Genomic DNA, 15,719 nt, shown 5'->3' with positions numbered 1-15,719 from the left:
TAAAATACAGTTACTATTCTATCTGTAAAAATACAAATGAAATAAACACAAGAAAATTTATGAAATATTTAAAAAAAATAGAAACATAACATCTGTTATATTGACATAAAAAATGTGAGAAAATCTCCACCAAAAGTGCTGGAAATTAAGAAGCATCATGATCAATACACAAAATCAGTTTCTAATTAAGTAATAGACTTCCACACATTAATTCATAAATACATGAAGTAGTAAGGATAATAGAAAAAAAACATGTTACAATGTTTTATAACAATGTTATCTTATAAGTTAGATAATGTACAGTGACAAAGTAGTGTAAGAAATATGGTGTGAAATTTTATTAAAATGAACAATGCTTTAATATATGAATATATTTATAAATCACAGGAGAAATCAATTAACAGATAAAATTAGGGATAGAAGAAACTCAGTAAACTAAATTATAAATAAAATTACTGGCCACTCATTGAATCATGAATTTTGTGTTTTAACCAGTCATTATACCGGGCAACTTTAGTATATACTCCTGGTTTATTTGTTCTGCCACAACCATGTCCCCAGCTTGTTATGCCCAATAATGTAAAACGATCTGTAAAAAAAAGATGATGCATTATGATATAAGCAATTTAATATTAAACTTTATATCGGGCTACAATCCAAATTACAAATAATTATTTGATAAAATATGTTTTGGAAAAAATTATTTTTTTGCTGGTTTAAAAAATATTTTTGAAGGAAATAAAATTCCTCCACTATCTCCATCAAATATTTATGTTTACAAATAGAAAATAACTACATCATGTCATCTCTACAAGATCATTAGGAGTTAGCATAAACTGTAGGCTTAGTGTATAAGACACCTGTACACCTCAGAAAATTGTAATGAAGTGAGATAAAAGTGAAAGTATTTTCAGTAAACATTTTTAGGCCAAGAAAAGTCATGCAATTAAATTAGAAGAGAATCACTAGACACAAATTGAAATAAGTACATGGCAAACAGTTGTATGAAATCAGAATAATAATAATACGTGATACAAAGCACTTTGTATACAAGATTTGTTTTTGTTAAAAAATGTCAGCCAGACAGCAGATTTTTTTTAGCTTTTACTTCTTTATGAAGCTGAAGAATTAGGTTAAAAATAATAAACTCTGAAACCAGGTGTCTTACTTTGTTAGCTAAACTAAAATCACAACTATTCTATTATTATAAGCTAAATTTAAATGAATTAAAATTTGCATCTGCATTAATTTAAATTCAATCATGATGAATAAAAAAAAAATTATAAATGTTCTTTATCAAAAAATTTATTTATTTAAACTTCTTCTTGAAGAATAACTGAAAAAACTCACAATAATAAAAAAGTGTTCTAGACTACCTTTAATGTTACAGATAAAAGGTCCTCCAGAATCTCCTTGACAGGAATCTGCTCCACCTTCAAGACTACCAGCACAAAACATTCCATTACTAATAGCATTTTTCCCATAAGTATAATCAGCTGAGCATTCATCAAGAGACAAAATTGGTACCCATGTAGCATGTAACTTTCGAGAGTATCCTGTTACCAATGACCATTCATCAATTTTGTTAGCATTTTAATAATTAAAGAAAAAATTAAACTACATGAATATTTAATAACAAAAACTAAATACAACTGGTAATATTCTGTTCAACAACTCCTAGACAATTGTTTATATGAAGAATGAATAAGCAGATAGTTTCTAGGAAATAATATCAAAGTCCCCATTTTTTTAGGAAGTTTGCTCTATATCTAATTCTCTTTCAATTATTTCTACTTTCATTATTTTTTAAAAGTATAAACTTTTGCAATGCCAAACTAAAACACAATTTGTAATAAATGTTTTTAATAAATTACTACAAAAATATTTTAGACATTGATAATTAGTTTATTATTAACATTGACAACAACTTTGGTATTCTACATATACAAAAGAATATCCCATATTAATGTACTTGAACATTATAAAATAAATAAATGCACAAAAGCATGTTATATATCAACCTAAGAGACAAAATTCAAATTCAATACATTTTTTTACTGCATCTTAAATATCTGTCTACTTAAGTAAAAAATTACCTGCTCATTACTGCTCCAGGGTGAGCAGCATCAGTTTCTGAAAATCTTAAAAAGAAAGTTATTAAAACTGTTTATTATAAAATTAGTTCAGTTTGTTGTAACAGTTTTTATTTTAAAATTATCATTGATGACTGTCATGGATAAAAAATTGGAATTTTTTTATTTTTGTCAGCCAGTAATTAATAAGAGTATTAATCAATAATTAAAAGTGGTTATTTGTTTTTTTTTAGAACCAATATTATTGCGAGGGAGTATACTTGAGGCCAGGCCTGAAGATTTCCATATGTCTCGGGAATGGTTGACCTGAGACTGTACAAGACAACACTTCATTTACATTCATACGTATCATCCTCATTTATCTTCTAAAGTAATACTTTATGGTGGTTCCAGAAGCTAAACAAAAAAGAATGAAGAAGACCTAAAGATTTACTAAAAGAAATCATAATATTCTTTAAAGAGGAGAAATCAATGAAGGATAAACAAAATATGATTTTTTTTTAGGATTCACCTGGTGCACATTTCTTGCAGTCTAATTTATTGTGAACATAGTTTCAGATTATGCTATGTAAAATATTAAATTTTCTTCTAAATATTTTAATGATACATGGTCACTGAATAAATCATTCTTCAATTGCAGCTATGAAGCTGCTAATGTGGAGGGAGGGATACTTGTGTCTTCTTTTACACTAAATTAGATTTATTTCATTATTTTCACACACACACAGTAGATTCATCATGTTTGGGACATAAACAAATTAGAGTTTAATTTCACTTTCATTTGGTGTCATTACTTTTGTCTTCATTGCACCTAATCTTAAATAAATATACTGTGTCATTGTTGAACTGCTTACATAAGAAGAGAGATGTAGCTTGGAATCAATCAGTGATTCTAACCTGTAATCATTGTCTGAAATATACATAAAGTCGAAAATCATTTTGCTCATGAATAAATAGTAAATTTTGATGAATATTAAAACTAGGAATTGATTATCCCAGTATTCCGATTTTCTCTTATAAAATAAGTAATTCCTTTTTATTATTCCCATGTGGCCTGTTTTTATTTGGTAGGAAGTAATAGTCTCATGTACATCTTAATTACTAATAATTTAGGTCTATTGAGAAAAATAAATGTTTTACCGAATGGGATTGCAAAATTAGTCCCTTTCCAGGCACTAAATGTTCTTGGCACATTGTTTGCAAACGTATACAGTACTGCTTAAAAATATTTTTATGTATGCTTCATTCTTTCTTTTTTCATTTTTAGCATCATTTATATTTATCTTTATTTTTCAAACACATTTTAATAAATAATCGTAATTAAAAATATCACATAACAAAAGATAATAATAAGAGTGCTCACCAATTAATCTGAAGTTGAGTTTCAATAAAATCTTAAACTTTTCATGAACTGTTATAATCTGCTATTAAATTACTTAAATTAAAAGAACTATTTTAAAACATTTTCAAAATCATAAGTTTTAAATTCATAGTTTTGATTTCATAAAAATAAAATTAAATATGCTATCTATTTAACAGTATTGTTATTGATTTAATTAACAATAAGCATTGTCATTTATCATCACTCATCATATTTTAGCTAAAACATTTTTAAACTATTATTCATGTAACTATTAAATTATTACTTCAATTTGTTGTGTTTATTTGTCTTTTTATTTCATTTTTTTGTCTGCCTTTAGATGGATTGAACATTTTTTTCTATTATCAGTGAATTTAAATGCATTTTGAACATAAATTAGTCCAGTGAAAGAAATATTAGCTGGAGAATGCTTTTTTTAGGATTCGCAACTGTACTAATTTTTGAAGAATTACTCAAATTCTTGCATTTATTAAAAAAAATGGATTATATTATTCATTACTTATATAAATGTTTCATAAGTTTTAATGATGACAATGATATTGTGTGATACATTTGTATTTTTGGAGAGATTATGAGGCTTAGCTTCCACCAAAAAGCATTTAATCATTAGTTTTATTCTGCAATAAACATAAAATAGAGTTCTTAGATTGGTCCAAATGCAGCCCCCCACACATATCTCATTAAAAAAACACGGACTTTACAAATCTTTGCATCAACAATGATCCACCAGGGTCTTGACTTCCAACCATAATGAACAAGAAGGGATCAATCAAGAGTAAGGAAGAAGAATAGATAGTAAGAAAGGGTAATCTATCTCAGCGTACGTCAAATAACCCATCAAGAGGAAACTCTTAAGATAACTTGCATACACTTTATGTCCATTCTGTTCATAGTTCCTTGGAATATTTTTATCTAAGATATTAGCAGTACCTTTACTAATCAACGTTTTTGAATTGACCAGCACAAATATAATTTTTTTTAAGTTATCAATTCTGCAACTTTAATTCAGATATGTAACAGCCACCTGAGATCATATTCAAGCCTAAAGGGACAATCTCACCTATCCCTAAATCTACACAGTGTGTAGAGATATCCAACTGATTTCCAGGGTATAAAGGGCTCAATAATGTTGATCATTGAACCAGACTCTTTGCATTGTTTTGTAAAGGTTGTCCACAATGATTTTAATGAACATTGTAGATCAGGTTGTATTGTTAATGTGGCATGCAGCTGTAAAATATTTAGATAGATAAAAAGATAAGATAAAATAGATAAAAAGTTACATCCAAAATGAGAGTTCTGAGGAAAATCAGTTATTTGTCATTTTTTCATACATAATTTTCTATGCATTTTTTAATTACTGTAGTAATAGGTGCTTTCTCAACACATATAAATTAGATAAAAAATATAGTCTTATACAATATAACAATGAAATACAATTACACTACTCATACAAAAATATGAGTAAGTATAATTTACCTGAACCAGGAGCACCATTTGATCCCCATCCAGATATTGTACAGTTGAGACCTGGGTTGTATAACGTTAAACTCGATGGTAGACATATAGGACGTACCCATGTATTCAACTTAAGTCCTTGGCCTTTTAATTTTATCAATGCTATATCATTATTTAAATGTGGTCCTTGATCAAACTCCTCGTGAACATATATTTCTTCTATATCAACTTCTTGCTCAGTCCCTTCAGAAGTCTGCACATATTGTTATAACATTTAAAATTATATCAAAATTAAAATATTATAAATTAATTATAATATATAATATACATTATATTAATGTTATAATTAATACATGGTATTAAATATTACATTATTTGTAAAATTAAATTTTTGATTTTTCTTTGACGTTTATGTGCTTTTGCAGAGATTTCTGTATCAGAGGTTTTTATATACATTTTTGATTAAAAACAAAAATCAAAATATCAAAATTATAAAGAGGTATTTTATCATTTATAGTTGTTGAAATTAAATGAACTGTTCAAGTGCTACTACAATTTATTGTCATATAATGAATGACTGTGTTTAGTGCAATAATTTGAATACATATTTTAAATATAAATTTCAATCACCTCATCGTCATACAGTTATCTGCTCTAAGGCAGGTCTGTTGGACCATGCCTGTCTGCTTTTTCAGTTTTACTGAAAACCTTTTAACTCCCAATTCCTTTTGGATCACTTATAATCAACCCCTTTTTTGCACCTTTTAGAACTTGATTTTAACACAATTTTAATAAATCCTTCTCTCATGATATGTCACAATCAGTTAGAGTTCCTATTCTGATTCACACTCCTTATTACTTCTTCATGTTTCACTTGTCCATTTAATCTTTTCCAATCTCTTGATGCCAACACTTCAATTGTCTCCAGCCTTTCTTTTTTTTTTCTCTCAGTATCCATGTTTCACATCTAACAGAAGTACACTTCAAATGAAACATTTCACAAGACACTTCTTCAAGTCTACCTCCATCTTACTACACAGTAACTTCATTCTGTTAATTGTTTCCTTAGCCATTGTTTTTTTTTTTGTTTTCTTTGGCTTTCATCTTTGCAATTTTTTACTAATTTTTAAATTAAATCTAGCCTATTGTTTCTTTATCCAATCATCAACATGTTCAGGTATTGCTTGCTCATGGCTATTTTTTATTATGAGTATTTTCTCAAACGTAAAAGTTTTAAATATGTTGCTCCTGATTTCTAATATTTGCACATTGTCTATGCTTGAAAATTATTATTTATTTTCCCTAATGCGGCCCCACTGTAGTTACATTTTAAAAATTATACTTATATATTCACAAATGTTCCTGAAAGCATTTTTTTAACTATTTAAAATCAGTTGTACAATTTTTTAATCCACAATATATTTTATTAACAACAATTATTATAAAAATTAGAATTAGATTTTTTAATTATTTTTTTAACCTTTTACTGTCTATTTTAAAAGCAATTTATTGGTTTTATATTAAGTGTTATATGTATTTTGAAAAAATGTATACATTTGTCCTCATGATCTTAAATAATATACGTATTATTTTTTATTTTGCATCTTTTATTGTTAATATATTTATGTTATTTATATTTAAATTGGCATTTATTAGTGCCTTATAATATAAATCATATATTTCCAGTTGCTATTTATGTTATTAAATTAAACACTTCTTTTAAATCAGCATTATCTGTCATATAACTTTTTGTAGTATTATCATAGTACAGTAAGTTGCATTTTTTGTTGTACAGATGTATTGATTTATTACTATTACCTAACTATTTTAAATTTATAAAAACTAAATGAAAATATGAAGACAGTAACAAAGTTTAATTACAAAGATAATTAAGATAAGACTCCTTCGGTGGCAAAGCAGGTGTGTCCCTTGCCTGCTTCATCTAAGGTTCTGTATTTATTTATGATTTAGAAATGGGGGAAAAATTGAAATAAACATTAAATAAAGAAACAATGACACTTAATAATTTTTAAAAGTTTCCATTACATAATAATAGTATAATAATCCTGGGTCATTCACATATTATAACAAAATGTATCAGTTATATACTAAATCTCCTTTTAGCCTAGATTTTGGTGTAATGTTGGAGGTGAAAATCAATATTTATTGATATTGCACATTTGTAGAAGTGTTGAGTGAAAATAAACTGTACTCTAAAAAACTGGATGACCAAGTCTTACAATTGAATATGGTTAAATGGATTTTATGGTGTTGGGAACTATAAAGTGAAGGTATTCATTAATGGAATGCTTTCAAAACTTGCCATACCATTTAGAACTGGTTATAATAGTACTGATGTCAAAAATTGTTCTCATTCATGACAGTATGTGCTCAAGCACTCTTCCTTCAAATGTAGAGTATTCAACAATTCCAAATAAAAATTTGTATTACTCTCTTAAATCCCAGACCATGCACTTAATGACTCATTTTCCCTTATCTCAAGAAGATACTAGATCTCAATGTTTAAAGAGTGTGAAGGATTGAAACTGACAAAACTGAACCAGGTGAAATATTAGTCGATTTTTGTAAAGAGATTATAAAAAAAAATTGTTTCTTATCAGAAAAAATTGTAACACTAAGCAAAAATTGGATTTGCAAATTTTTTTCTTCTTGTTTTGTATAATGTTCAACTAGATCTTATTTTTGAAATAAAAATTATTTTTACAAAAATAAAATGTAACTTCTTTCCACTAAAAAAATAAAAAGAATACATTACCTCTGAATCATGATCTCCAGCTCTAACAAAGTAAACATCTTTATTATAATCAACTACACAATGACCAGCAGAAAGGATGTGTAAAGATGAAATAACAACAGCACCACACCAATGAACAGATTTTATAGATGTTCTGATTCTTATACTTGCCTAATTACAACAAAGTATTATTTAATAGAACTGCTTGAAAAAAAAAATTGATTTATGAAGTATAATAAAAGTTAAAGACAAAATAATAAGTCCTAGATTTAAATAGCATAACAATCAGTTTCACTGTTATTTCATGAACAAGAAATGCAATTTATTACAGAAGGAAAAATCATTTTTATTCCAAAACTTGATAAAGTAAATGATTCAAACAAATACTATGGCATTTCATGCAATTTCTCGATCAATTTTAACTCTAGTAGTTGCATGTAAACTGTAACAGTAAATCAGAAAGCAATTATTGGGTTGATTTCTCTTTTTTCTGTAGCTATAAATACTGATAAATTCAAATAATTCAGGTATTATGAATTAATTCAGTATATAATTGAAACTACACATTTAGAGCATGAGTATACACGATACATTCATTCAATTTTCATATGAAAACTCATAGATCAGTTACAGAGCACCTTTCAGTGACACTTTTTTTACAATTACTTAATTTATTTTATCATACAATCAGTTTTATCATCATATCACAGTTTATATGTTATCACAGCAGTCTATTCTTTTTTAGTATAAATTTAAAAAAAAAATTGTAAAGAACAAAACCACATCATACGACTATGAAGTAGGTCCCCTCCAGAGATGAATTTGATGAGAAGATGAAGATGATAGACAGATGTGGTAGAGAAAAAGGTTGATGCAGACAGTGAAAAGAATTAAAAGATGATTTAGTTCAAACAACTGCATTGGTTGTGGTTGAAAAGATTAGACAAATTAAATGGTACAAGAATTGTTCATCTAATAAATCAGTAGATTTAGTAAGAAATGTGTAATAACGGTTTTTATACCTGGGTTATTCACGAAAAATCTTTACTGTTTCTAATTTGGTTACTTTCTTTTAGTTTTTTTTTTTTTTTTTTTTTTTTATAAATAACTGTTTCTGATTGTATAGAATACAATTTAGTTTATCTTTATGTTAATTATTTTTAATACAAATTTCTTATGAATTTACTTCAAAGTTACATATTTTGTATTTAACTGAAATATTATTAATTTATAACACTTTTTATAACTGTGATTTTTGTTTATACCTCTTTACACTAAATTAAATTGCTCATACATACAGTAAATAAAAAGCAAATTTTTCTAAGTTTTACACCATCTTTAAAAATAATTTTTTATTCCATGAAAATTATAAAAGATATTAATCGAACAGAAAATAATATGAAAATAAATATTAATAAAAAATTGATAGAAAATAATCTATTTTTATATTAATTAAAAAGGCAAAATAATAATAGCATTTTTATTGTTGGATGGACTGTGAATCCGATGTGACTATTACTCATGTGGTAGTCAGGTAACTGAAAGCTTAGTGACTGAAGTGTTAAGATTTTAAAATGATTATTAAACAAGTGTACAATGCATGGTATTTTATAAAAAATTCTTTTTTATACAATAAAAATGTTAATCAATCTGAGATATTCTGTGATGCACTATATATCTACAGGACTGAAGAATCAGTTTCTTTCTAGGATAGTTAAAAAAATTGTTAGATATTAAAGAGCATTTGTTAACTCCTCCTGTGAGCAGCTTAAGTTTGACTTAGATTCTACCACTCTTAAGTGGTTGAAGTATATAACTTAGTACAATCAATTTGGAGTTTAGGTAAAAGTTTCAATGGTCAGAGGAATACTTCAGAATGTCATTATTGCTTTTTGGAACTTTTTCATAAATACATCCTTCATTTAGGCTAGTTTACATATACGTCATTTAGGCTAGTTTTTATATTATATGTCAAATAAGGAATGGGGATATACATTACTAGATGGGCAACAAAAGTAATTTCTGAAATATTTACATAGAAGGATCAAGGAAAACTATGTAACAATCTTGTTCTGAGTAATATGGTAAATATAAATTTAATAAATAAAATGGAGAAACAATTATAGTCTACATTACAACATAATAATTAAAATTATATAAAGTAATATTAATGCAATTATTTGAAAATAATAAAAAATTAAATCAGAATAGAATAAAATAATAATTTTAAAGGTGGTATGTAAAAAAAAATATTTGATTGTATTATTTAAGTGCATGTTAAGTGAGGATGCAGAAAATTTAGATTTATTTAGTTATTGTTACTAACCACTCATCAATAGACGAATATTTTTCTTTTTTTGTAGAATGAAATCTTTAATTAAATTATAGATAAATTAATAATCTACCAACCAAGCAAATTAGTCATCAATTTATGGTAAGTAGTCTATGGGTACTAACTAAATAAAACCTACGCCTGATATCTCATGCATTCATATTAAATAAATGATCAAGTTACCTTCAAATGGTTTTTAAACATAAAAAAAACTCTGAGATTGTATATAAGCAGAGCCTACATTTGTCAATACTCATAACATGCTTATTTTAAACTTAATATCATTCTAAGTTGTTTATAAGATTTATATGTACTCTTATGAACTTATCTTTACTATTTTAATCCTAATTAATATTGCCAAATCCTGTTCTAATAGTTCTTAGAATAACAATTTTAACTTTGCTCATTTTGTACTGAATTTAAAAAATTGAGTTTTACAATAAAATTAAATTATGCAGTGAAAACTGAAGAAAGGATAAGACAGAATTATCTATTGCACTTTTTTTTTTGGAAGGTTTAGCGTGCTAAATTTACCTTATGTATTAGCAATATTGAAAACACTATTTTCAATAGTGTTAATTTTCAATAGTTAAAAAATATATTTTATCTATTCACAAAGTACAGATTCTATATTTTTATAATGTTTAAAAAACACATTTTAAATACCACTGCCTTTTTATCTAATATTTTAAAATAAATACATCAAAGGAGTGAGAATTGTCTAACCTTTTTATTTATTTTTCTGCTTTTCAGGAAGATTACAGTTTCAGGGTTTTACTCTATCGTCAGTTCCTTTTATTTACCAATATTCATTTACATTTTTTAAATCTGCTACATAAACATTTTTTTTTATATAAAACATTCTTGTAATATTTTTATTAATCATAACATATCAACTGGAGTCACTAACTCATTCATTGACCAACTATAAATACTTGTAATAGATACCAGTTAATAAGGATAACAAAATAGGTAGTGGTTATGATGGAAACAAATATCTTACTTGATGCACTGTAACAGTGTATCAATTTCCATCTCGATACGGTCAATCTGAGATTGAATTACATCTTACTGGATTAACTCTAAATTGGGTTTATAGCTAGCTTATTGTGTAGTAGTACAAGATCTAAAATGTTATTCATTAAAACTGTATTACTGGTTATCTCATAATAAAGTAGCTTGGATTCATTGGTTGAATCTTTCTTTAATATAATCAATTTGTAGAAATCTAAAATTCATTTATCCTGAATAGGATGGTTGTTTGTCTCATTAATATATGCTTGTAAGTAAAGATTTGGTTGAATCATTATGAAATATTGTGTTGATTAATTAAAGTTAATAAAATTATGTAAAACAGACAATTTTGTATCCTAAAAAAATTATACTACATTATATTACAGTATCTCAAAATAGCTGTAGCCCAATTACACTTTAGAATTTATTCGTGCTCTCTCAGTTTGAACAGTCCTGATACAATGATATTTACTGAACAGATCAACTTATTTTCACTTGTAACATTAGCATAATATCAAATAGAGAAAAACAAATTAGAATTATTAAAAGTAAACTTACCTGCCAAGGATAAGTGCCCTTCTGAATGTTATATCCTGCAACTACTTTAGCAGTAAAATCCAAACTTAAGAGGTCTAAATTTTCATCTAATGCTCCACAATCTTGAGGTAGATAATCATCAACTAAAGAGTTAGTATCCGAATGATGAGGAACAGGTTTGATTACTTTTATTTGCTGTTGCTGTTAAAGAAAGTTAGTAAAGCTTCTATATCAGTGTTTAGAGAATGAAATAATTTTCTATAAATGTATATACTTATTTGCTTCTCTAACTAAATATTTTGTGGCTAGATAGTGGAAAAAGTTAAGCATTGTAAAGGTTAACGGTGAATATGTTATAACTTTCATTTTGTGTTACTTAAGAGTTTTAAAAAAAATGGTACATAAATATCAGTAAATACTCATATAAAGAACCAATATAAAAATATATACTTTTAAGGTAAGGTTCCAAATGATACACAATCAAGTTAAGAATTCAATGTGATCAATCCAATAAACTAAGCAAGTGATGTGCACTGAGCAGTAATGAAAGCCAGACAATAACTAAGCTGAGTCAAGTGATGCAGTGATGCATTGCTGTAGGGGCAAGTGCAGTAAACTAGTGATTATAAACAGTGATTTAGTTGGAAAAATATTTACCAGAACTCACCTTATCAATTTAGCAGTACGGATTTGTACTGGGTGTCAACATTGTACACCCAATACAATGTTTTTCTGGCATATTGTTTCATCAGCTGAACATCTCCCCTTTCGCAGCCGTAACTTCACATATGAAACTAGATTAAACATACACATAGGAGGTCCAACACTGCTGAATGAAAGTAAGTCACTTGACCTTGAAATCATTAACAAATTTCTCTTTCCAGTGTGGATTTCATTGTATTGAAAGCTTGTTCACTTTTTGCTGCTGAGATGGGGATGGTTTGAACAGTCTTGATTAAACAATTTCTCTGGTCTCTATATATTCTAAAAGCATGTATGTATGTTGTTTAAATTATTCACAGGACTCCTGAAGAATTGTTTACTTTCAGTTTTTACAACTTTCTTATATTCATGCTTTTTTATGGTACTCCCCTGGCACTGAGTTGTACATAGATTCAAATATTTTGATTGTATGCTTGGTTGCGTTTGATCCTCCATCACGCTTGCATTTCTATTCTATAAGTATAATGATAAATCAGTTACTTTATAAAGAGCTTCTTATATCGCTCCAAGGTTTACCAATAATTCTATGGAACTTAACATATTTTCAAGACCTTGAAATTTTGTTTGTTCTTTGCTGTCTCTCTATTTGTCCTCTTTAATTTCACTAAAATGTTTGTTTACTGCACTGTATTTTTCTCAGACAGCTTTAACAGTTCTTTGAAATGATGCTACCCACCTATCGTAAATACTTTCCCAATTTTCTTAATTCTTCCAGTGAGGCAGCACAAATGTTTGATTTTTGAGAGATAATTAGTACAAAGAATACATTTTTTCTGTCGGAATCTGCCAATTCCAAACGATGGTTTAAAGAATGCTGAATTATTAAGTCGGGCGGTAGTTCTAAAAATTGTGCTGCCGCTCCAATTTTGTCTATTTATCATTGAGGAGGATCAAACCACGTTAAACCAACATGATACATGCTAATCCTCATTCATCCTGTTAGAGTTAAGATTTAGCAGAATTTCATCTGTAATAACATCTGCTGTAGTTGCATAAAGTTCCACCAAATCCCAAAAAAGGAAAACAACTTTATAAACATCTAAAAGGGTACATCATCTCAAACATATTACTAAAACACTAACTGCATATTTTACACTAACTGTGGTTGATTTGTCAATAATAATGCTGGATTTCCTTTCATTTTTTATTATTGTTTGTGCTATCTTATTTCTCATTTCATGTTAGATATAGTTAATAATATTAGCACAGCTAAATTTTGTATGCAGTATTCAATCCATATCATATCATTTAATTTTTGGAGTTTTAATCTGCTAGTAAATTTACAAAGGGTCAATCATTTTTGTAATTTTTGGAAATATTTTTTTTTGTAATTGTTCAAAATACTCGAACAGTTGTTTCTAAGTGTTTGGTATTCATGTTGTCCAATGAAATTTCAAAATGTTTTTTATTCAATCTTGATTTGACTGATACAACCTTTTTGTGAAATTTAGAATTTCTGTGTTCAACAATTCTTTTCTATAGACTCGTTTGGTGTTGAATATTATTTCCATTAGGAAGAATCCTATATCTACTCATTTACTAACTTAATTCCTGACCTTTATAAGATCTCAGGTATAATTTACTTTCCAACTTACATATATTGCAGCCTAATGCTTTGTGTTTAGCAAATAATCAACCGTTTTCTGATAAAAATACTGATACTGAGACTCATTCCAACAATCAGGAAAATCTTGCTTTTGGGGCCTGAACCTGTGATTTTCGTACTGCTGGTATAAGGCAAAGAATCACATGATCTATATTCTTTAATAAATCACTAATTAGGCTTGGCAGATATCATTAACTTTTTCCTCAGATTCTGTCCATGCTGCATTTATGGCTTCAACATATGGTATCTTCTGTAGTCTATTTCATCTGCTTTCCACTTGAATTATCAATACTTTTTATTACTTTCCTATATTCATCTTCAACTACATCTAAAACATGTTTGTTTGAATTAGCCATTTAAATAAACTCACGGTTCATCACTGGAAAATGATCACAAAATTACTTATAATTAACTGTTCAAAAACTGCTATAATGTACACAGCTCACATTACAATAACCACACAATCTGGTACTTTACCTTGGATGCACAGAGCAGGAATGCAGTATATGTGCTCATAGTGTATGATTGAGAAGAGGGTGGGATGATGTTATGTTGCTACTGGGTTGCCACATGTCAACCTGACTGTGGATAACAGTTCCATACTAATCCATTAGAGAATTCTCATCATAAATGTTAATAGCTTTGTAGCTATGTTTTGATGAAAAGCCAATTGGTTACTGAATGACAGAATAGTTTAGACAAATATTTTCCACAATGGTGTTCTGATGCATTCCGGTCCAACTAAACCACTGATTATAAACAAACCAGTGTTTTAGACAGCGGATTAAATTTAAAAACTCAGAGAATAGTTGTAAATACAAACCATCTGAATCTTTATCATTCAAGAGATTTGTTAATAACAAATGAATGAGTCAAGAAATAAGCTATTAACTAATATTTTACTGATTTTATAAATTCTGTCATAAATAAGAAGACGATGCAATAGTTTACACTATGTTTACGTTTATATCTAAATAAAAAGTAAACTATTGATATTTAATAAATTAACTATTTGCACTCAGTACCTTTTCCTTTTATTGGAAACAAATTCAAATATTCTAATGGTGTCAAAAACAACATATTGAATGAATAAACACATCAATTGAAATACACTATTTTGACCGTAAACTAAATGGGGTTCCTCATCAGTTCATAAGCACCATTAAAAACATCATTATTAAAATCACCAAGATAGGAACTGCATCATTGTTCTGAAGAAATATTCCCAAACCATATTTTCAACCATTTAAAATATGATTATTCTTCAAGTTATTTTAATAGAAAGTTAAACTAGATTTCATCACTTTTATTAATATGAAGTTTAATTATTATTTTATATGAAAAAGCATGACTTATTGATTAATGCAGAATCATATAAGTCTTCTAGAGTAGTTCACTGCACCCTTAGAGAGGAGAAATGAGATTGCAAATTACAACCTAATGGAGCAAAATCATGCATAAACATTACATGTGTTTTATATGAATATCCTGTAATCAGGAAATTGCACTATTCAAGGGTTTATTAACCCTTGTATGAAAAACTAGTACTGCAGATTTGAGTATAGGAAAGAAACTTTGTTGTTATGAGTTTAACACTGCAATCATTTATGCTGCTGAAACTATTGCTGGATCATTGATTAAATACAGAAGTGTTTATTTGTTTATAATCTTAATATATGTAAGAAAGTGAATATAATGTGTTAGTGCTATACCCTAGAAGAGTAAATTGTGTTATGTTTATTGTTTTGTAATTAATAAATACACACTTAAAATTCTGGCAGTTTTACTTATAATAATACTATGAGATTCTAAAACATAGA

General features: G+C 27.4%; 1 protein-coding gene across 3 annotated transcripts in view; it reads right to left on the bottom strand.

The window, feature by feature from the left end:
- Positions 1-355: 355 nt before the first annotated feature.
- LOC142321844 (uncharacterized) overlaps positions 356-15,719 on the bottom strand; it is an 86,530-nt gene continuing 71,166 nt past the window's right edge. For 2 of the 3 annotated variants that reach the window (XM_075360297.1, XM_075360299.1), the window contains 5 exons: positions 11,592-11,771; positions 7,709-7,858; positions 4,954-5,185; positions 1,377-1,556; positions 356-589 (listed from right to left, as the gene is read on the bottom strand). In XM_075360297.1, the coding sequence (XP_075216412.1) occupies positions 453-589; positions 1,377-1,556; positions 4,954-5,185; positions 7,709-7,858; positions 11,592-11,771 (879 nt within the window). In that variant the 3' untranslated portion in view covers positions 356-452. The remainder of the gene's footprint in view (positions 590-1,376; positions 1,557-4,953; positions 5,186-7,708; positions 7,859-11,591; positions 11,772-15,719) is intronic. The other variant, XM_075360298.1, reaches the window with a different exon arrangement.

Source organism: Lycorma delicatula, chromosome 3 (assembly GCF_047948215.1).
Source record: "Lycorma delicatula isolate Av1 chromosome 3, ASM4794821v1, whole genome shotgun sequence".
Lineage (NCBI taxonomy): Eukaryota > Metazoa > Arthropoda > Insecta > Hemiptera > Fulgoridae > Lycorma > Lycorma delicatula.
Note: the sequence above shows the minus strand (reverse complement) of the source record. Positions and strands in the feature narration are given on the sequence as shown.